The sequence below is a fragment of the Carcharodon carcharias genome, chromosome 8 (genome assembly GCF_017639515.1).
Source record: "Carcharodon carcharias isolate sCarCar2 chromosome 8, sCarCar2.pri, whole genome shotgun sequence".
Taxonomy (NCBI): domain Eukaryota; kingdom Metazoa; phylum Chordata; class Chondrichthyes; order Lamniformes; family Lamnidae; genus Carcharodon; species Carcharodon carcharias.
This window is the reverse complement of record NC_054474.1, coordinates 123,798,433-123,819,955: the sequence shown is the minus strand read 5'-3', so window position 1 is coordinate 123,819,955 and position 21,523 is coordinate 123,798,433. Positions and strand designations below refer to the sequence as shown.

The following is a 21,523-nucleotide window of genomic DNA, read 5'->3' as shown; positions in this document are numbered from 1 at the left end:
CTCCCCGCAAGGATGTTGGTCCCATTCTGGTTCAGTTACAACCCGTCCACCTTGTACAGGTCCCACCGCCCCCAGAAACGGTCCCAATGTCCCAGAAACCTAAAGCCCTCCCTCCTGCACTATCTCTCCAGCCACACATTCATCTGGGCTAACCTCCTATTTCTATATTCACTCATGCGTGGCACCGGAAGTAATCCAGAGATTATTACCTTTGAGGTCCTGTTTTTTAATCTGCTTTCTAGCTCCCTAAATTCTGTTTGCAGGACCTCATCCCCCTTTCTACCTATGTCGTCGGTACCAATATGTACCACAATCTCTGTCTGTTTGCCCTTTCCCTTTAGAATGCCCTGCAGCTGTTCAGTGACATCCTTGACCCTGGCACCAGGGAGGCAACATACCATCCTGGAGTCATGTCTACAGCCACAGAAATGCCTGTCTGTTCCCCTTACAACTCCTACCATTATTGCTCTTCCCCTCTTTATCCTCCCCCCTGTGCAGCTGAGTCAATCACAGTGCCATGAGCATGGCTGCACTCCCCAGAGGAACCACCATTCTCACCATTTTCCAACACAGGAAAACTGTTCTCGAGTGAGCTGCACCCTGGGGATTTCCTGAGTACCTGCCTGACACCTTTCTTCTGACAGATGGTCACCTATTCCCTCTCTGTCTGCACTTCCATAAGCTGTGGGGTGACCATGTCTAAAAATGTGCTATCCACGAAACTCTCAGCCTTGCAGATGCACCTCAGTGCTTCCAGCTGCCGCTCAAGCTCCGAAACTCGGAGCTCAAGTAGCTGACGCTGGTGGCATTTTCTGCACACATGGTCAGTCAGAGCGCAAGGAGCGTTTAGGACTTCCCACATGTTGCAGGCGGTACATAACACAGGACTGAGCTGCCCTGTCATGTCTCTAGTTGAAAATAAACCCTTACTTTAAGTTAAATACAGTAAAAAAAAGTTAAATTATTTATGTACTTTAAATAAAAACTAGAACTCTTCCTTTTTCATAGCGTAATCTATTTTAAGCTGGAGAAAAACTGGAAAACTGGAAGAGAAACTGGAGAAAAACAGTTACCCGCTACTCACCAATCAGCTCTCACCTTTGTGCTGATGTCATTTTTTGAAGCTTCCCCGCACTAACACTGGTTCTGATCTCCCCGCCGCTCTCTCGCACTGTCTTGTGATGTCACTCATTATTTTCAACAAGAACTGACTGCAGGACACTCTTCCCAGACTGCTTCACCACGATGCTGACTGCAGGACAATCTTCCCAGATTGCTTCACTGTGATGCTGACTGCAGGACAATCTTCCCAGACTGCTTCACCGCGATGCTGACTGCAGGACACTCTTCCCAGACTGCTTCACTGCGATGCTGACTGCAGCACACCCTTCCACTTGTACGTTTGTATTACCTGATAACATCAGCCAGAGTGAATTGAAGGCTATGCAGACTGAGAGATGGCCCGGCTGACACTGTCACATTCAGTGAGATTGTTATCTCCTGCCCTCCTGTGTTGGGGTTATGATGTGATGTGATTAGCAAACTGCAAACAATGAGGCCAGATTGGTTGCAGCTTGTGGGTGAAATTCTCACAGTTAGAATCTGACTACAGTAAAGATGCTGGAGAGGGGCTCGATAGGAATTGAACCTACAGAAAAGAATAAATGAATGCTGATGACAAAAAATTTTTCCTCAATGTTTTTAATTTAAGAATATCCCACAGTGTACAATTGGTTACATCAAAATTTTGGAAGAGGCATAACGTTAACACAAAACATGTATCTTTCGCCCTATTTGTAATTCAAAGTTATGAGTTCTACACTGGTGTTTAAACAGACCCCAATATCACAAGTGAAAATCAGCAGATCAGACACAGGTTCAGAATTAGTCACAGTCAATGTTTCCATCACTGAGGCTTACTCATATCAGATAAGACTCATGGTAAGGTTATATTTGTCAGTTAGAATGATAGAAAATGAAGCTGGAAGGGTTCCAACTGGGGTTAGAGTTGTCAACTGTCCAGAGACTCCTGAACTCTCCAATAAGTAAAGTTTAACCTCCTCAGAAAAATATCATAGAAGTAGTGACCGTTTAATCTTCTTTGAGCTCTTCCATTTATTTGTTAAAATATATTGGTGATGGGGGTGGGGTGTGGAAGGCTGTTTGGATGTGATTGGAGGTCAGAAATCATGTGATGAGATCTCCAGAAACATGGACTACCGGAGTTGGCAATCCTTGCTGAGGGGTGACAAAACACCTTCCATCGTCCATTGTGATTCACTGGCACAAACTGGCATCAGTGTCAATGCAACGTGCACTGGCAACCAGGTACCGAGAACAGTCACTTGCTCAGCCTCATATATGCTGAACACCTGATGCCTTAAAAGTGGATGAATGTTCCAAAATCCTGAGGAGAAATGCTTCAGTTATGTCATGAGAAGTTCTTACTGCAAACCTGGCATCTTAATTTCAAAACACTGTTATTGTGTGACTCTGCATTCAATGGGTGTTAGAGACTGTTCATTATTTAACTGCAATCAGAAAGTGTTTAAAATCAGAGCATGGAGTGGATTGGAGAGTGAGAGTAAGAACAGAACCCAATAGGAGGTGAAGCAAGTCAACAAGCAAGTTAAAGTGCCTGTTCTCCCTTGGTCAGCTCCAGCTTGTAGAAAGGAATACACACTGCTGGGAGAAATCCAAAGCATTTCTTTGTCCATAACTCCAGTAGAGTTGTTTTTTTAAGAAATCTGACCTGTAATACCCCTCCGATTACTGGAAACTCAGTACATAAACAGTTTTGTTCCTTCAAAGTCCCATACAAAGTACAGTGACAACAATTGCAGGAATACACAAAGTACTTTGTTACATTATACTCCAAGCATATTCCAACAACAACAGCTTGTATTTATAGAGCACTTTTAGCATAGTAAAACATCCCAAGGCACTTCACAGGAAGATCATTACACATAATTTTACATCAAGTCACATAAGGAGATATTAAAACAGGTGAGCAAAAGGTTGGTCAATGATATAGGTTTTAAGGAGGGTCTTAAAGGAAGAAAGTGAGGTAGAGAGGTGGAGAGGTTCAGCAAGAGAATTGGAGCCAGGCAGCTAAAGATACAGATGCCAATGATGGAATGAAGGAAATCTGGGATGCGCAGTCTTCTGTTTGTTGGTGTTATCTGCATGGTATTTTTAAAGCTATATCACAGTAAAATCACCCAAAGCCTGGAAAGAAATCTTATTTAAAATTCCAATTAAGTCCCAAATGAGAGTACCAGTAATCCTGGTGGTTTTGGTGTACGGTACAACTGTGTCTGGCAATTGACTCCATGCCTCTTCCTTCTTCATCAATTTTTACTGGGAGGTAAAATATTGTCCTTGAAGTAGCCAGGATTGGTGATATTTCCTGGTGGATTGTAAACTGCCACCACCATGAACGTGCCCTTCCCATCTGTCGCACAGCCAGCACCCATCTCTTTTGATGCCTTCCACACCAGCTGGGTGAAGTGCCCTGGAATCAGCACAAAAAGAAAGACTTGAATTTCTATAGAGACAATCATAACCTCGGGCTGTTCTAAAGCACTTCAGAGCCAATGAAATACATTATGAAGTGTAGTCATTGTGTGCTGTAGGAAATGTGGGAGCCAATTAGTGCACAGAGAGCTCAGACAGCCCACAATTATATGATAATGACCAATAAATTTGTTTTCATGATGTTGGTTAAGAGATGAATATTGATCAGGACACCGGGGAGAATACCCTGATCATCTTCGAAGAGTGCCTCTGGATCTTTTACCCTCACCAGAGCGGGCAGATGGGACTTTAGTAATCAGCTCATCTGAAAGACATCAAGTCTGCAGCTCAGTACTCCTTCAGTAAGCCACTGAGACTGTCAGCCTAGATTTTATGCTCCCATAGCTGAAAGGGCATTTTTGTGGACATTTATGTATGGAGAATATCGAACTTGTTTATGTTGCCCATAGGTGTAACATCTGTGCAACACTCACCATCAAAGCTCACACATGGGTAATGGCCATGGGGGTGAGACACCAGAAAGTGCATTTTATACTTGAAACTTTAACCCAGCAAATGTTTAAGAAGTAAATACTATCTAAAGTAATTGCTATTTTAAGAAGTATTTAGATATTCACTTGTGTTGCCATTGCCTCCAGGCCTATGGGCCAAGTGCTGGAAAGTGGGATTACTGTAGTCAGATCTTTATTGATCAGAGTGAACCCAATGGACTGAAAGGCCTCCTTCTGTGCTGTAGATGTCTATGAGTTTGCACTAACCTCTTTACAAGGTGTTCTAGCAAGGGAACCTACCCCCTCTTTCACATGTATTCAATAAAGTGAGTTGAAAACATCATACCCAATGTTCTCCCTCTGACAATATTCACAATATAAGTTCATTCAAATAAAACTAAATAAATTTATTTCAGAAAATAATGTTTGTGAATACAGATTATGAGTTGTTTGAAACAGGATATAGTTAATGTAGTATGCTTGGGAGGAACAGGTGACTTTGGGCGTATGGTTCCCGAAACTCTCCTCCACTGTGGTTTTCCTTGCATCATGTCGGAGTTTGTTATAGACCAATTTATAGAATCTTACAGCAAAGAAGGAAATTATTTGGCCCATTGTGCCTGTAACAAATCTTTGAAAGACCTGTGCTATTAGTCTCACTCCCCAGCTTCTTTCCCCATAGCCCTGCAGTTTTTTTCCTTTTCAAATATCTATCCACTTCCCTTTCAGAAGTTACAATTGAATTGCTTTAACTGCCTTTTCAAACAATTTATTCCAAACCACAACATCTCGCTATGTAAAAAAAAACTCACCTTCTCTCTGCTTCTTTTGCCAAATACCTATAATTTGTCTCCCCTGTTGCTGACCAGCTTGCCAGTGGCAAAAGGTTCTCCTTCTTTACTCAATCAAAGCCCTTCATAACTTTGAACACCTTTATTAAATTTCCCCTTTAACTTGGTAAGTCACAGTGCAATGGGGAAGGGGTGGGGGGGGGGGTGCGGTGCTGGAAGCTGGTCTGGTGGTAAAATCCCAACACCACCATTTTTCAATAACACAGTTGAAAAGTAAGCTATGAAATAAATTGCCAGGGGAGGGCTCTGAGGGCTTGCTGGAGGTGTGACTACTGGACTTGTCGGGTGATTGAAGGGGTACCATACTAATTTCCACTTTTCCGAATGGAGAGGAAGGCACAGCTGAGACATGTAGGGACAATCAAATCCCAATGAAGAGAATGTGGTGACTTAACTCATGTTGCGCATTCTTGTGAGAATCTAAACCTGACTGGGTCCATTTTTGGAGTGTGTAGTAATCTGATATTTATTATATCTTTAAGACAAGTATTGTAATGTAAAGTCACATGATCTTAATACCCAATAGCAGAGTAGCGCGGGCTACCTCTGTGTGAGAGAATCTTGAGTTAGTCACTGATGAGTGAAGGCAGAGGTTGATGTTGTGAGCATACAAGTGTAGGTGCAGCGTTTAGTTTGTAAATAAACAGCATGCGTTTATTCTAACAACGATCTCCTGATGTTCTCTGTCTCTGTACCAATCTGGTCATCTCAAAACAAGTGTGCAACCTGGATCCTTTAGCCCCAACAAACCAAGGGCACTGGATCCAATAAGGTGGCGATGAGGGTAAAAGCATGAAAAACCACAGAACAAATGAGGTAAAAAGCGAAAAAAAAACTGAAGGAATCCAGAAGAATCGAAATCAGGCTGTACCTTGCAAGGTAGTGGCAAGTAGAAGAAAATTTCATTCTCAGCATTGAATTAAGCTCCTCAGAGCATGCGGTAATTTGGGAGAGTGGAACCTTTCAATCCAAACTCGGATGACTGGTCTCACTATGTTGAATGCCTCATGTTCTTCTTCCAGGTGAACGACATTGCGGGGGAGGGGAAGAGGTGTGCGATCCTTCCGTCCATGTGTGGGAGTGAGACATATGGACTAATTTGGAATCTGTTGGTGCCCAATGTCCCAGACTCGAAAAGCTTTGATGACTTAGTGAACATTGTAAAGAATCATTAATAGATCAAGCCATTGGTGATGATACAACTGTTTAAATTTAACTCAAGAAATAGAGCTGCGGGGAAGACAGTCGCTTGTTATGTGGCAAATCTGAGACAATTAACTGGATATTGTGAGTTTGGTACTTCTACCTAATGCTTAGAGATCGTTTGGTGTGTGGTATAAATGAAATTGCAATTCAAAGGAGATTGTTGGCTGAAACAAATATAGATTTTCAGAAGGCGTTGGAAATGGCTCTTGCAAAGGAAGGTACATTGTGAGACTCAGAAGCCATTTGAGGAGTGCTGTGCTCTATGTTGGGCTGTGAGATTCAACCAAAAAGAGCGTGAAAGTGCAGGGTTTGTTCCAAAGTGGGAAGCAGCCACCACTAGCAGACAAATTAAAAGGGAAAACTTAGCAGCAAAAACATGGCATAATAGTGACAGAAGTGGAAGCAGACAGCCCTGTAATGAAACACAGTTTAAAAAGATCGAATGTTTCTTCTGCCATCGATATGGACACCTCTTGAGACGTTGTAAAGATAGAATCAGGCAGACTGTCAGACAAAAGCAAAAACCATTGATATTAACAGTGTTGAAAAGCCTGAAGTAATAGATGCTGATATCTATTCGCTGTATATTTTAAAGGCAGGAAGAATGGAGCTTAACTATGTAACCATGAGGGTGAATGAGAAGCCTCTCAGAATGGAGGTGCATACTGGAGCAGCCACTACGGTGATTGGTGAGCATGCATTTAAATATCTGAATCATGGAGAACTTAAGCTGAATTTAGAAGGAACTGATGAAAAATTAAAAACTTACACAGGAGAAGACATACAAGTCAAGGATGTATGTAACATCACAGCGCATTATGAAGGTCAAACAGTGAGATTACCTCGGATGAAACTGGCTGAAAGAAATTCAATCGGAATGGAATGAAATCTTCCAAATGAGAACTAACTATCACAGCTACTACAAAAATATGCCTCAGTTTTCAAGGAAGAATTTAGAAAAATTGAAGGGCTGCAAGCAAAAATTCATGTAGATCCAGAGGCAACACCAAGATTTATGAATGCAAGACCAGTACCTTATACAATGAGATATAAGGTAGATGCCAAACTGGACAGATTAGAAAAACTGGGAGTGATACAACCAGTACAGTTTTCAGAATGTGCAGCTCCAATTGTTCTTGAACCTGACCGAAGTATTAGAATATTTGGGGACTATAAATGAACAGTTAATAAAGTGGCAAAATTGGATAGACATCCCATACCTAAAATTGAAGATTTATATGCTAAACTGGCCGGTGAAAAAGCCCACATGAAGTTAGGTATAAGTCATGCCTACCAGCAACTGGAATTAGAGAAGGCATCCCGGAAGTTTGTCACCATAAAGACACATAAGGGATTGTATCAATACACCCATTTACCATTTGGTGTATCTTCTGCTTGTGCCATATTCCAAACAACCGTGGAAAATTTATTACAGGGACTGCCCCACGTTGTAGTTTATTTGGATGGTGTAATCGTGATTGGACTCACTGAAAAGGAACATTTAATGAACTTGAAGGAAGTTCTGAAATGTTTTTCGCAGATTGGAGTGAGATTGAAAAAGGAAAAGTGCACATTCCAGGCAAAAGACGTAACTTACCTCGGTCACAAGGTAGATTCACAAGGCCTACATCCAGTGGAAGAAAAAATGAAAGCCATTAAAGAAGTCCAACACCAAAGAATGCATCTGAACTGAAATCATTCTTGGGGATGATCAATTGCTATGGACGTTTCTTCCCTAATTTGTTGACAGAACTGGTACCATTGTATTACTTGCTTAAGAAAAACCAGAGATGTTCATGGCAAACACCACAAGAAGAAACTTTCACAAAAATGAAACAGTTGTTACAGTCATCTACGCTTCTAGTACATTTTGACCCAAAAAGAGAGTTGATATTAACATGTGACGCATCACCCTATGGAGCGGGAGTAGTGCTTTCCCATTGAATGGATGATGGATCAGGACGACCTATAAGATATGTGTCGAGAACACTCAGTACTGCAGAGAACAAGTACTCGCAATTTGAAAAAGAAGGCCTGGCAATTATTTTCGGTGTTAAGAAGTTTCATGATCATCATTTTACTAACATAACGGACCACAAGCCATTATTGGGATTATTCGGTGAAGATAAGTCTATACCCCCATAGCCTCAGCAAGAGTACAAAGATGGGTGTTGATCTTGGCAGCGTATGAATATAATTTTATTCATAAACCCAGAAGTCAAATTGCAAATGCAGATGCACTCAGTCAATTACCCTTCCAAGTAAGGGACGAGGATGTTCCAATTCCTCTGGAACACATCTTGTTATTGAGCCTTCTGGACTCATCACCGATATGTGCTAAACAAATTAAAGATTGGATGAACCGAGATCCAGTCTTATCCAAAATGAGAAATCAAGTTCTTTATGGTTGATCACAACCACAAGAGTCTGATGAAATGAAACCGTGTTTCCAGAGAGGGTTTGAAATAATGTGCTAAGAAGGTATTTTATTGTGGGGAGCTGGAGTGATTGTTCCTCCATAAGGATGAAAGCCAATGTTATCTGAACTTCACAGTGCACATCCTGGAACTTCCAAAATGAAGATAACAGCACACAACTATACGTGGTGGCCAGGAATGGACGGAGAAATAGAAAATTTAGTGAGAAGTTGTATGCAGTGTCAACAAGTATAAAAATTACCTGCAACAGCTCCGTTACACCCCTGGGAGTGGCCAGGAAGGCCATAGGTATGGGTACACATCGACTATGTGTGACCTTTTATGGAAACAGTGTTTCTACTTATCATAGATGCTCATTCATTATGGATGGACATATACGAAGTGAGGTCACCCACATCTTCAGCGACAGTAGACAAGCTACAGCAAAGTTTCACTATAAACGGATTACCTGAAGTGCTAGTATCAGATAATGGAACAATATTCACAAAAGCTGAATTTAACCAATTTACAAGCCTCAATGGTATTGTTCATGTAAAAACATCTCCAAACTGCCTTTCTTCAAGTGGACTCACCGAGAGAGCAGTTCAGATGTTCAAATCTGGTATGACCAAATTATCTGGAGATTTGATACCGACTAAATTATCATGTTTTCTTTTCCATTATAGAACCACCCCTCATACAACAAGAATTGAAGAAGTGATGTCTCCAGTTGAGACTGAGCCTAATCATGCCAAACTTGGGGGGGGCGGTGGCAGAAGGCAGAAAGAAGACAGGAAAGTCAGAAAATGAGACATGATTGTCACAGTTGGGACAGAACATGTAGGAGAGAAGGTGTTTGTGAAAAATTTTAGAGAAGGACCAGCATGGTTGTTCAGTGAAATAAGTGCTGTAACAGGACCTCTTTCCTACCACCTGAAAGTCAAAGATCAAGCAATAAGGACACAAAAAAGAAGAGGAGAAACCAAATATCCAGCAGTGATTTCACCAGTGTTCGAGACAGAATCAACATTTCCTGTTGAAAGAACTCAACTGAGTGCAAGTGTATTTGAAGGGCCGACTGTACCCGAAAGAGTCAAAAGAGGCAGCCAGGAGCACATAAGAGCTCCGAGTTTTGGTGCATATGTCAAGCACATTCATAGCTGATGGAAATTACATGGAAAACAATGAAAAATGTACTGACCCAATGTGCATAGATGTTCAATCCTTTTAAGATCCACAATGTGCACTCTTTAATGCAGAAGCATTGGGGACTAAAACAGCCTCCAGGTTCCAAACTCATGAGGCTACATTATATGAGCCTCAGAAGCAGGTCTCAGAGATGCCTCACCCAACCACAAAGTTTTTAGAGACAGAGGCTTCACTCATGTCGAGACTGCGCAGAGAACGGTCAGGCACTGTAATGAGATGGTTCGTGACACCATAGAGCTTAGGCAGACGATGGGACATCTGTTGGGGGGTGGGGGGAAGGCATCTGTGACACTTGACTGACCATGCAGTCTATCATCAGATAGAAGAGGAATACACAACATGAAACTGGGATAAAACAAAATCTACTTATGTGCGTGCAAATAACATACAGATTATGGACACCCATGCTACCTTTGTGCTCCTAGTATTTCTTAGCTTTTCTTATGCTACTGCTACATCTTGGTGCATCCCCGACATCCACAGCAGAGGTGGAGGCAGCCTACTGACTACTATGCTCTGTTGTGTGATGACCTTAACAGGCATCCTCTGGAGGGCTGAAGCCTGGAGGGGCCCGGCCTGCTTGGGGTCTCCTGCTATGGGGCAGGTGCAACCTCCTCAGCCTGTGGAGCTGCAGCTGACGGGTGTCACAGGTCGAGGGGGTTGGGATCGGCTGGACACTCTTGGAGTTATCTGGGTGGACAAAATGGGTGTCCAACCGATGGTCCTGCTCCCTATGGATGCCTGAGGGCTCCTGCCTGACTCCTTGAGGAGAAGGGGCACTTAGAGCGAGGTCAAGATGCCCTGTCCCCTTCTTGCCTGGCCACTGATGGATTCCACATGCCTAGAGCAATGGAGTGCAGGTCCTGGTGCAGATCAGGTGCAAAGTCCTGGATCAATGTCTCCATGGCAGTCGCCATCCTACCAGTGTTGATCATGGTACACTGGCATGGCGCAGCGACATTAGTCTGAAGGTCGACAGGTTTCTCCATCATCTGTTGCAATCTGGTGACAGCATCAACCCTGCCTGATGTTCCGAGTCTGTCTCTGCAGTTCCAACATCTGTGTGAGGGCCGAGTCCAGAGGCTCGTCATCTGGCTTGGACTCAGCAGAAGCCTGGCCTCCAGCAGTTGTCCAAGTGCCGATGACCCTGCCTCTCCTGCTGTGGACCCAAATTTGTGCTGTGCTCATCAGATGGCGACCCGAAGCCTGTCTAAAACTTGTTTCCACCAAGTTGTGTGCTTCTGCACTGGTGAAGACTACAGGTGAACGTTGTGATGGCTCTACATCTCAGGACCCTCATCCGAGGTGGTGTGGGGGCTGGGGCTAATGGCCTGGCTGCCGATGGGCCTCTTCCTTTTCCTGCTGGTGCCTGTTAAAGAGAGAAAAGATAGTTAGTGATTGGCTGCTTAGTCACCATCACTGCAAAGCAGTCACAGTTTCGGCTGGTGTCCGATGAGCTGTTGATGGGTCCTCACTGGCTTGGCAGATGCCGGTTTCACCCTTGGCGTAGGCACAGTCCTGGTCCTCACCGGCCAGATCTGCCACCTGCTCCTCATTGATGGTGAGTGGCCTGAGCTCTGGCATCCCCCCTCTGGTCTCAGATCTCTACCTTTTGTTGTGGGCAATCTTGTCCAGTATTAAGACAGATGGACAGACCATGAGCAGGACGGATGCCAAAGCAGATGATATGGGTGTTGAGTGGACCTATGTAAGGGCTGAGGACGTGAGCTGCACAGGATAAGAGAACAGATGAAGATGTCAAAATGCGTATCAGAGAGTCAGTGTGGATATCCCTTGTGATGGTAGTGTGGGAGATCCTTGTGGACTATTACCCTGTGAAGGCCTAATGGACTTGTGAGAGTGTGAGCTGAGAGTGGGGAGAAGGCTTATGTACCCTAATGGAGCAGATGAGATCATTCATCCTCTTCCTGCACTGGAGAACATTCCTCTTCTGAGGAGCATTGATGCTGACCGCCTTGGGAACCTGCTGCCAAGCTGGCGTACTGAGGTTGGCGGACCTCCTTATCCCACTGCATTGAGATCTGCTCCCAGCACATTGTCACTGAACTTTGGGGCAGTAGGCTTCTTTCTTCTCGGGGCCATCACTCACCAGTCTTGGGCTGCAGAGAGTGAATGTGTATGCGGGAGCAGTTTAAATATGGTGCCTGGAAAGATGCTCCAATGAGGTCACGGTGGGGTGGACAAATCCCAGCCCGCCCTGCCACGAGATATGACATGCCTCACGCTCATGCAAATAATGAGGTGAAAAGCAGTTGATCTAACGTGGAAACTCACCACTCCGGCCAGTGGGAACCGCATGCCTTTCCCGCTCGCCACTGCACTTTTTATTCATGGGATGTGAGTGTCACTGGCAAGGCCAGCATTTATTGCCCATCCCTAGAGGGGGTGGTGGTGAGCCATCTTCTTGAACTGTTGCAGTCACTCAGTGCTGTTAGATAGGGACTTCCAGGACTTTGACCCAAAGATGGTGAAGGAATCCAAATCAGAACATTCTCTGACTAAGAGAGGAACTTGCAGGTGGTGGTATTTTGTCTCTCTCTCTGCTTCTCTCTCTAATGTAACTCTATCACCTGACTCTGCTTCTATCTTGTAGTAGATGGCAAGATTTGATCATTTTGTGAGATTGCTCTTCCTGCTGCCCTCTCTGTTGGGGAGGTGTAAATAAAGTTAGTGTAATAATGGCTGTCTGCAGTTGAGCATATGTTAGTGTTACACAGTGCAATAAACAACAAATCTGTCTCTTTTCCGCTTTCTCACTTTCTGACTGACTTTCCCAAATGGCTTGTCTTTTCCATTGAATCTTTTTCTCTCACCTGTCCCACTCTTAAAGCCTGGATCACTGAAGTTGTATTCCTTGATTTCACTGTACCAGGCTTCACTCACTTCGGTCCCTAAAATAAAACAAAGATATCCATGACAATGTTTGATAGGATATATGTACAGATGTAGAGAAACTGTTTCCTCTTCCAGTGAGGATTTGGATTCTTTCACAACCTTTGGATCAAAGTCCTAGAAGTCCCTTTTTAACAGCACTGTGAGTGAATGAATAAGAAAAATCAAAATTAGAGGCCATAATTGTAAGTTTTTATTATTCATTTATGGGATGTGAGCATCGGTGGCTGGGCCAGCATTTATTGCCCATCTCTATTGCCTTTAAGAAGGTGGTGGTAAGCTGCCTTGAACTGCTGCATCCATGTGATGTAGGTACACCCACAGTGCTGTTAGGGAGGGAGTTCCAGGATTTTGACTCAGCGACATTGAAGGAATGACAATATATTTCCAAGTCAGGATGGTGAGTGGCTTGGAGGGGATCTTCCACGTGGTGGTGTTCCCATGTGTCTGCTGCGCTTGTCCTTCTAGGTGGTAGTGGTCGTGGGTTTGGAAGATGCTATCTAAGGAGGCTTGGTGAGTTCCTGCAGTGCATCTTGTAGATGGTGAACACTGCTGCCACTGTGTGTTGGTAGTGGATGGTTAGTTAGTTGGTTAGTCACTAATAAATCCAATAATGAGTTCAAAGAAACTTGTTTAATCAGAGAGCGGTGAGAATCTGGAACTTACTATAACAAGGAGTTGAGAAGAAAAGCATAGATGCATTTCAGGGAAAGCTAGGTAAACACATGGCAGAAGGTAATGGAATATTGGCCAAAATCTTCTGATCAGAATTAGAGCCCGTATTTCCAACCCTGATCAGACAAAAAAAAAATACCCTCTTACCTTAGTCCAATTTTTCTGGTCAATCGTCTGATGGTTGGGTAGACGGGGGTGGTCAGAGAGAGTCGGGTGGTCAGGATGGCTCAGGGGAGTTGGGGGTCACAAGAAGAGTTGGGAGGACAGGGAGGAATTGGTGGGTGGTTCAAAGGATGGAGTTGAATGGTTAGAGATAGGGTCAGATTGGTTTGGGGGCTAGTCAGGGGGCAGTTGGACGGGGAGATCATGTCAGGTCAGAGGGGGGCATCGGACTGTCAGGAGAGTAGTGGGGGAGTTGAGGGGGTAGTTGGGGGTCAGTGTGAGTGATTTGGCAGTTGTATAGTTACCCAGGTGTTAGATTAGGGTTTTACCTGTCTAACATTTCTGGGTAACTATCCAGGCACATAAGTGAGCACTGTCCGAAGTCTCCAACTCTAACTCCGAGTTTGATATATTTTTGGAGGGTCCTGGGAGCAGGGGAATTGCCCATCAGAAGTTCAAAATTCCCAGGCAATTCCCATGGAGTCAGTGCATTGGGACTTCTGAGGGCGTAGCACATCTTGGTGGGGGTATATCAGGTCTCCCAATTATCCAGAGACTGGAAGATGGGCCCATTATGATGATATGATTAGATGAAGAGGGTGAGAGGAGGAGTGTGTGGAACGTCACATAGATCTCTTGGCCTGAATGACCTGTTTTTATTGTGAAGTACTATGTAATTCTATACTCATTCTCCTCCTGCTTCACACTGGTTTGATATCAAATGTGTTAGACTCAATGCATCTTCTGCTCCTCGGGCACATTTTTTCCCAAGATTTTAAAACTGTGAAACTCCCCAACTCCCTTGACCTTTTCATCCTAACAACCCGTCAGCTTTTTAAACAGAAGCTTGGTGCCAGTTTCTAATTCACTTGTATTTGTCCTTCTTGGTGAGAAGCTTGTCCTGAGGAAAGCAGATAGGAAGAGAGGGCAGGAGAAAAGAATAGGGGGAGATGTAGACACTCTGCCTTATGACTTTGGGGAATGAGTGGGAGCTGGGATAAACAGATGGGGGTTGAAAGCTAGGTTAGGTAAAATCCCTCTCACCCACTACTTCTGTGCTTACTAACCTGCTTTGAGCTGGTAGTGCCTCATTGTTAAAATGCTCATCCTTGTATCCAAATCTCTCCATGGCCTCGCCCCCTCCTTATTTCTGTAACCTCAACCTGCCCTTCAACACTGTATCTGTCCTCCTCCAATTCTGGCTTCTTGGGGATCCATCGCTCTACCATCGGCGGCTGTGCTTTTGGATACCTAGATCCCCAGCTCTGGAATTCCCACCCTAAACCTCTCGACCTCTTTCTTCCTTCAGGAATCTCACTGAAACCTACGTCTTGTGGCTCAATGTCAAGTTTTGTTTGACTAAGCTCTTGTGAAGCACCTTGGGATGTTTTACCATGTTAAAAGCTCTACATGAATGCAAGTTGTTATTGTAGTGACAGCAGAGCAAGGAGGAGGGAAGGGTATACGGGTTGAGAGGTAGTTCAAAGAGAGGGAGTAGATATAGCGATTTGGCTGCGGGCACCTCAAATGCAGCCTGCAGCAGTTGCATTCCTTTCCTGCCACCGTTTTTGTATTAATTCAACCTTGTAGTAAAAAGACATATTATTCATTCAAACTAAAATAATTTGTGTTAGTCAGCTTAAAGGTAATTTTAACTCAAAAGAAAGCACCTTTCATGATCTCAAGATGTCCCAATGCAGTTTACAGACATTGATTTAACTTTGAAGTATTGTCGCTGATATAATTTAGGAAACACAGCAGGCAGTTTGGACACAGCAAGTTCAAGTCTACAGGCCCATCTTTGAGAGCAGTTCAAGGCTGCATGGTAACTGAGGGATGTTAAAGGTCACTGCCAATCAAATGGTTAGTTGACATCCATCTTGGTTTTACAAATACTGACTTGTAGATACCACTTTAGCTGAGTGAGAGCCCATTTTGTCACCTTCCAGTGGCAGAAGAGGTGGATGGTGGCAGATGCCAATTTTAAAATTGGATAGGAAACTTCCATTTTTCACTTTCTATCCTGGAAGAGTCCAATTAACTCAGAGATGTCAGAATATAAGGACGTTTCCTTTACACTCTCTCCCTCAGTGGTCAAATTCATGATTAGCTCAATCCATTATTCATTTTTATACTATCGCAGTGGTAACTCTTATAACTCAGTCAACCCCCTGTACATCTGAGAGCTCAGTCTGAACACTCAGCTGTCTGGCAGTGAGAGATCGCACTGAGCACTCAGCTCTCTGGCAGTGAGACCTCACTCTGAACATTCAGCTCTCTGGCAGTGAGAAGTCGCACTGAACACTCAGCTCTCTGGCAGCGAAGGGTCACTCTGAACACTCAGCTCTCTGGCAGTGAGAGGTTGCACTGAACACTCAGCTCTCTGGCAGTGAGAGATCACTCTGAACACTCAGCTCTCTGGCAGTGAGAACTCATTCTGAACACGCACCTCTCTGGCAGTGAGAGGTCACTCTGAACACTCAGCTCTCTGGCAGTGAGAGCTCATTCTGAACACTCAGCTCTCTGGCAGTGAGAGCTCACTCTGAACACTCAGCTGTCTGGCAGTGAGAGATCACTCTGAACACTCAACTCTCTGGCAGTGAGAGCTCACTCTGAACACTCAGCTCTCTGGCAGTGAGAGATCACTCAGAACACTCAGCTCTCTGGCAGTGAGAGATCACTCTGAACACTCGGCTCTCTGGCAGTGAGAGATCATTCTGAACTCTCAGCTCTCTGGCAGTGAGAGGTCACTCTGAATACTCAGTTCTCTGGCAGTGAGAGGTCACTCTGAACACTCAGCTCTCTGGCAGTGAGAGATCACTCTGAACACTCAGCTCTCTGGCAGTGAGAACTCATTCTGAACACTCACCTCTCTGGCAGTGAGAGGTCACTCTGAACACTCAGCTCTCTGGCAGTGAGAGCTCATTCTGAACACTCAGCTCTCTGGCAGTGAGAGCTCACTCTGAACACTCAGCTGTCTGGCAGTGAGAGATCACTCTGAACACTCAACTCTCTGGCAGTGAGAGCTCACTCTGAACACTCAGCTCTCTGGCAGTGAGAGATCACTCAGAACACTCAGCTCTCTGGCAGTGAGAGATCACTCTGAACACTCAGCTCTCTGGCAGTGAGAGATCATTCTGAACTCTCAGCTCTCTGGCAGTGAGAGGTCACTCTGAATACTCAGTTCTCTGGCAGTGAGAGGTCACTCTGAACACTCAGCTCTCTGGCAGTGAGAGGTCATTCTGAACACTCAGCTCTCTGGCAGTGAGAGCTCACTCTGAACACTCAGCTCTTTGGCAGTGAGAGGTCACTGAACACTCAGCTCTCTGGCAGTGAGAGATCATTCTGAACTCTCAGCTCTCTGGCAGTGAGAGCTCACTCTGAACACTCAGCTCTCTGGCAGTGAGAGCTCATTTTGAATACTCAGCTCTCTGGCAGTGAGAGCTCACTCTGAACACTCAGCTGTGTGGAGGACCATGCCGAACTATCAGCTCTATACCTGTTGGTAGCTTTGCATCGCTGCTCCATTTATACCAGAGATTCTCTCCATACTCGGTGTCACTGTGTTGGAGGCTATTGATGCCAATGAGATGCTCAGCCCATTTTTGTGCTTGCTTGGAGAGGTCAGAGTTCAACTTCAGTGGCTCTGCCTGGTGTAAGGCTCGTAACCTGTTGTGTTCTTGAAGCAGTTCATCAAGAAAAGCTTTGTTCTCCTTGTCTGCAAAACACCAGATGTCAATTGATATCTTTCACAGAGCATTACTGAGGCTGCTATATGTTATAATGTTCATATTGCTACGTTGTGGATTGGCACCATCAAGAACGCTATTGAAGCTTAAATGTGACATTTACATTTGTAGAATTACCCAGTGTTTAGAGCACAGAAACAGGCTATTCAGCAGCCAATTTGCACATTGGAATATCAAATCTACATGCCCATCTTTGACAGCATCTCAAGGCTGCCTGGAAGCTGAGTGATGTTAAAGGTCACTGCCAATCAAATGGTCAGTTTTCATCCATTTTGGTTTAACAAATACCGACTAGTAAATTTGTTTTTATTTGTTCATGGGATGTGGACCTCGCTGTCTAAGCCAGCATTTATTTCCCATCCCTAATTGCCCTTGAGAAGGTGGTAGTGAGCTGCCTTCTTGAACCGCTGCAGTCCATGTGGTGTAGGTACACCCACAGTGCTGTTAGGGAGGGAGTTCCAGGATTTTGACTCAGTGACAGTGAAGGAATGGTGATATATTTCCAAGTCAGGATGGTGAGTGACTTGGAGGGGAACTTGGAGGTGGTGGTGTTCCCATCTATCTGCTGTCCTTGTCCTTCGAGGTAGTAGTGGTCGTGGATTTGGAAGGTGCTGTCTAAAGAGTCTTGGTGTGTTTCTGCAATGCATCTTGTAGATGGTACACACTGCTGCCACTGTGCGTTGATGGTCGAGGGAGTGAATGTTTGTGGATGGGGAGTCAATCAGGTGGGCTGCTTTGTCCTGGATGGTTCGAGCTTTTTGAGTGTTTTTGGTTCTGCACTCATCCAGGCAAGTGGAGAGTAATCCATGACTTGTGCCTCGTAGATGATGGACAGGCTTTGGGGAATCAGGTGGTGAGTTACTCGCTGCAGGATTCCTAGCCTCTGACCTGTTCTTGTAGCCATAGTATTTATATGGCTAGACCAGTTCAGTTTCTGATCAATGGTAACCTCCAGGATGTTGATAATGGGGGATTCAGAGATAATGATGCCATTGAATTTCAAAGGGTGATGGTTAGATTCTGTCTTGTTGGAGATGGTCATTGCCTGGCACTGTGAGGCATGAATGTTACTTGCCACTCTGGCCCAGTGAGAGCCCATTTTGTCACCTCTCAGTGGCAGAAAGGGTGGATGGTGGCGGAGGTCAATATTAAAATGGGGTAGGAAGCTTCCAATTTTTTCATTTTCTATACTGGAAGAGGCCAATTACAACCAGAGAGATCAGAAGATAAGGACAGTTTCTTTTACACCCTCTCCCTCAATGCTTAAGTTCGAGCTTGGCTCAATCCATTATTTACTTGCATGCTAACACAATGGGCAGCTCTCATAGTTCACTCACCCTCTATATCGTGCCGGTGTTGATGCTCCACAGGAGTAGCTAACCTGATCAGTATATCCTCTTTTCTCCTTCACATACTTATCTAGTTTCCCCTTAATGGCATCTGTGTTTTTCATCAATCACTCCTTGTGATAGCAAGTTTCACATTCCTACCATTCTCTGGGTAAAGAATTTTTCCAGAAATCATCAAACAGAGGACCTCAAGCTTCACCAATGTCCCCGTAATGAATGGGAGCAGTATGATTTTGTCTGACCAGTGGCTCAGCCATGTAATAGTGAAACAGTGGAATAAATAGAACAGGGCAAGAGGCAAAAACACAAACATAACTTTCACCTGTCTGTGGCTATTAGCAAGTTCTTCCCTCCCTAGGCCATGCCAATGGCAGCAGTGGGACATAGGTTCTTGGTCTCTGGCACATTTCCCTTCCCATCCACTGCATTTACCACCATCTCACATGGCTGCCATACAGACAGGAGGGATAGGACCCATAAAGGCCCCTGAAACAACCCCAGGAAGGGAGAGCACCCTGCAGCAGCTTCCTCATCCTCCAAGTCAAGTCCAGCATTTACTACTGAAGGCCTGATCCCACTAGAATTGTGCCACAAAGGGTGTGCATTCTTATACAAGCAGCAGTTTGGGAATGAGTAAGAGTATGTTGGTATGTGGACCTGAAAATAAGCCTGGGAGAATCTGTTTGGGTTGTCAGGAATGTGAAGGCCTACATGTATTTGAATATGACTGTGGTTTGTTGTGACTGAAATATGAGTGTACAGAAGTGCATGTACTGGTTGTGTACTGTGATGTCAGCATCCCTGTGAGTGCATCAAGCTGTGAGGAAGTCTGCAGCTAGTTTTTGTTAATTTATTCTTTTACAGCATGTATGCGTGGCTGCCTAGGCCAGCATTTATTGCCCATCCCTAATTGACCTTGAGAAGGTGGTGGTGAGTCACCTTCTTGAATTGCTGCAGTCCATGCTGCTGCTCCCTAACAGCACTGTGGGTGTACCTACACCACATGGGCGGTTCAAGAAGGCTGCTCACCACCACCTTCTCAAGGGCAATTAGGGATGGGCAACAAATGTTGGCCTAGCCAGCGACGCCCGCATCCCTGAAAGAATAAAAAAAGCATCTTTCATGGCCACCAGACACGCCAAAGTGCTTTACAGCCAATGAAGTAATGTTTGAAGCACAGCCTCTGTTGTAATGTCCGATACGTTGCAAGCAAACCCTGTGCAGCAAGCTCCCACAAACAACGATGCGATAACCTATTTTTGTGATGTTGATTGAGGGATAACTATTAAGTAGGACACCAGGGAGAGCTGCCCTTCTCTTCTTCAGAAGAGTGTCATTAGCTTTCTTACATCCACCGTGACAGAGCAGACAGTGCCTTACTTTAACATTTTATTCAAAAGGCAGCTCATCTAGCAGTGCAGCACTACAGTACTCCAATGGTGTGTACGCCTAGACTGTTGTACTCAATTCCTTGAGTGACATAGCTAAGGAAATACTTTTTGAAGTATAGTCATTGTCATATGGGAGACACTAAACAAGCTCCACTTGTTTTGCGTCTCCCATCATGTGTATTTTCACCCCTACTATCTATGGTATCAGATAATGGAAGCCTGATTCAGTTGCATTGTGTGAATGGGAATTCATTGATGTTCCATTGGGTGCCTGTCAGTGTCTGCAGTTACATCAAGGAAATTACTCATCAATGTAATGATCTGCATCCAATTTCAATTAATGGAGCAGCAGCATCAGTGATAGGGATAGTCAAACTCATACTCCATCCGGTTGTCAACCCCCCAGAGTTGTCTCGGAGTTTCCAAGATTAAACTCCTGGGCATTGCTGCAAGAGACCTGGGAGAAAAAAGATTGGGCATTATAAACAATGGCATTTTCATTTTCTTTTAACACTTAATTTATTATTTATAAAACATTGACCATGGACGAAAAGGCTGTTTGTCTGACTATCAAAAGTCATCCAATCAACAAAGAACCTGTCCACTTTCCAATGAGAATGTGATGTGCCATAATTTTGGACATGTTGGGTGATCAGTGATGAGATTGTGGGGGCCGGGCTGTTGGAGGTGGGAAGTTGCGGGATTAAACTTCCAGAGTTGGAAACCCTAACGCCAGAGAACAATTATACTGTGTTGAATATTCATTGTTTCTCTCTATTGTTTTTTCACTGTGTTGCTGTCAGTTTAAAGTGAAAGCATCTGTAGAACTCTTAGTCTGTGGATTGCTTTGAAGGACAGTGTAAACCAGGCTTCATTGAACACTCTGAGAAAGCCCAGGAGATACCCAAATCAATGTTCCCTCTAATCTGTGGATCTGCAAACTGAAAGTTTCCACATAAGACCATAAGACATCGGAGCAGAAAATAGGCCATTTGGCCCATCGAGTCTGCTCCACCATTCAATCATGGCTGATAGGTTTCTCAACTCCATTCTTCCGCCTTCTCCCCGTAACCTTTGATCCCCTTGCCAATCAAGAACCTATCTATCTTGGTCTTAAATACACTCAATGACCTGGCCTCCACAACCTTCTGTGACAATTAATTCCATAGATTCACCACTCTCTGGCTAAAGAAGTTTCTCCTCATCTCTGTTCTTAAAGGTCTTCCCTCTACTGTGAGGCTATGCCCTCGGGTCCGAGTCTCTCCTACTAATGGAAATATCTTCTCCACGTCTACTCTATCCAGGCCTTTCAGTATTCTGTAAGTTTTAATCAGATCCCCCCTCATCCTTCTAAACTCTATCAAGTATAGACCCAGAGTCCTCAAAGGTTCCTCATGTGTTAAGCCTTTCATTCCTGGGATCATTCTCATGAACCTCCTCTGGACCCTCTCCAGGGCCAGAACATCTTTCCTGAGATATGCTCCCAAAATTGCTCACAATATTCTAAATGTGGTCTGACCAGAGCTTATAAAGCCTCAGCAGCACACCCCTGCTTTTATATTCTAGTCCTCTC

At 44.4% G+C, this 21,523-nt stretch overlaps 1 protein-coding gene across 5 annotated transcripts in view; it reads right to left on the bottom strand.

Moving 5' to 3' along the window:
* Positions 1-1,685: 1,685 nt before the first annotated feature.
* im:7150988 (Golgi-associated plant pathogenesis-related protein 1) overlaps positions 1,686-21,523 on the bottom strand; it is a 32,342-nt gene continuing 12,504 nt past the window's right edge. For 4 of the 5 annotated variants that reach the window (XM_041194191.1, XM_041194193.1, XM_041194194.1 and 1 more), the window contains exons 3-5: positions 16,961-17,179; positions 12,546-12,623; positions 1,686-3,514 (exon numbers count right to left, since the gene is read on the bottom strand). In XM_041194191.1, the coding sequence (XP_041050125.1) occupies positions 3,351-3,514; positions 12,546-12,623; positions 16,961-17,179 (461 nt within the window). In that variant the 3' untranslated portion in view covers positions 1,686-3,350. The remainder of the gene's footprint in view (positions 3,515-12,545; positions 12,624-16,960; positions 17,180-21,523) is intronic. The other variant, XM_041194195.1, reaches the window with a different exon arrangement.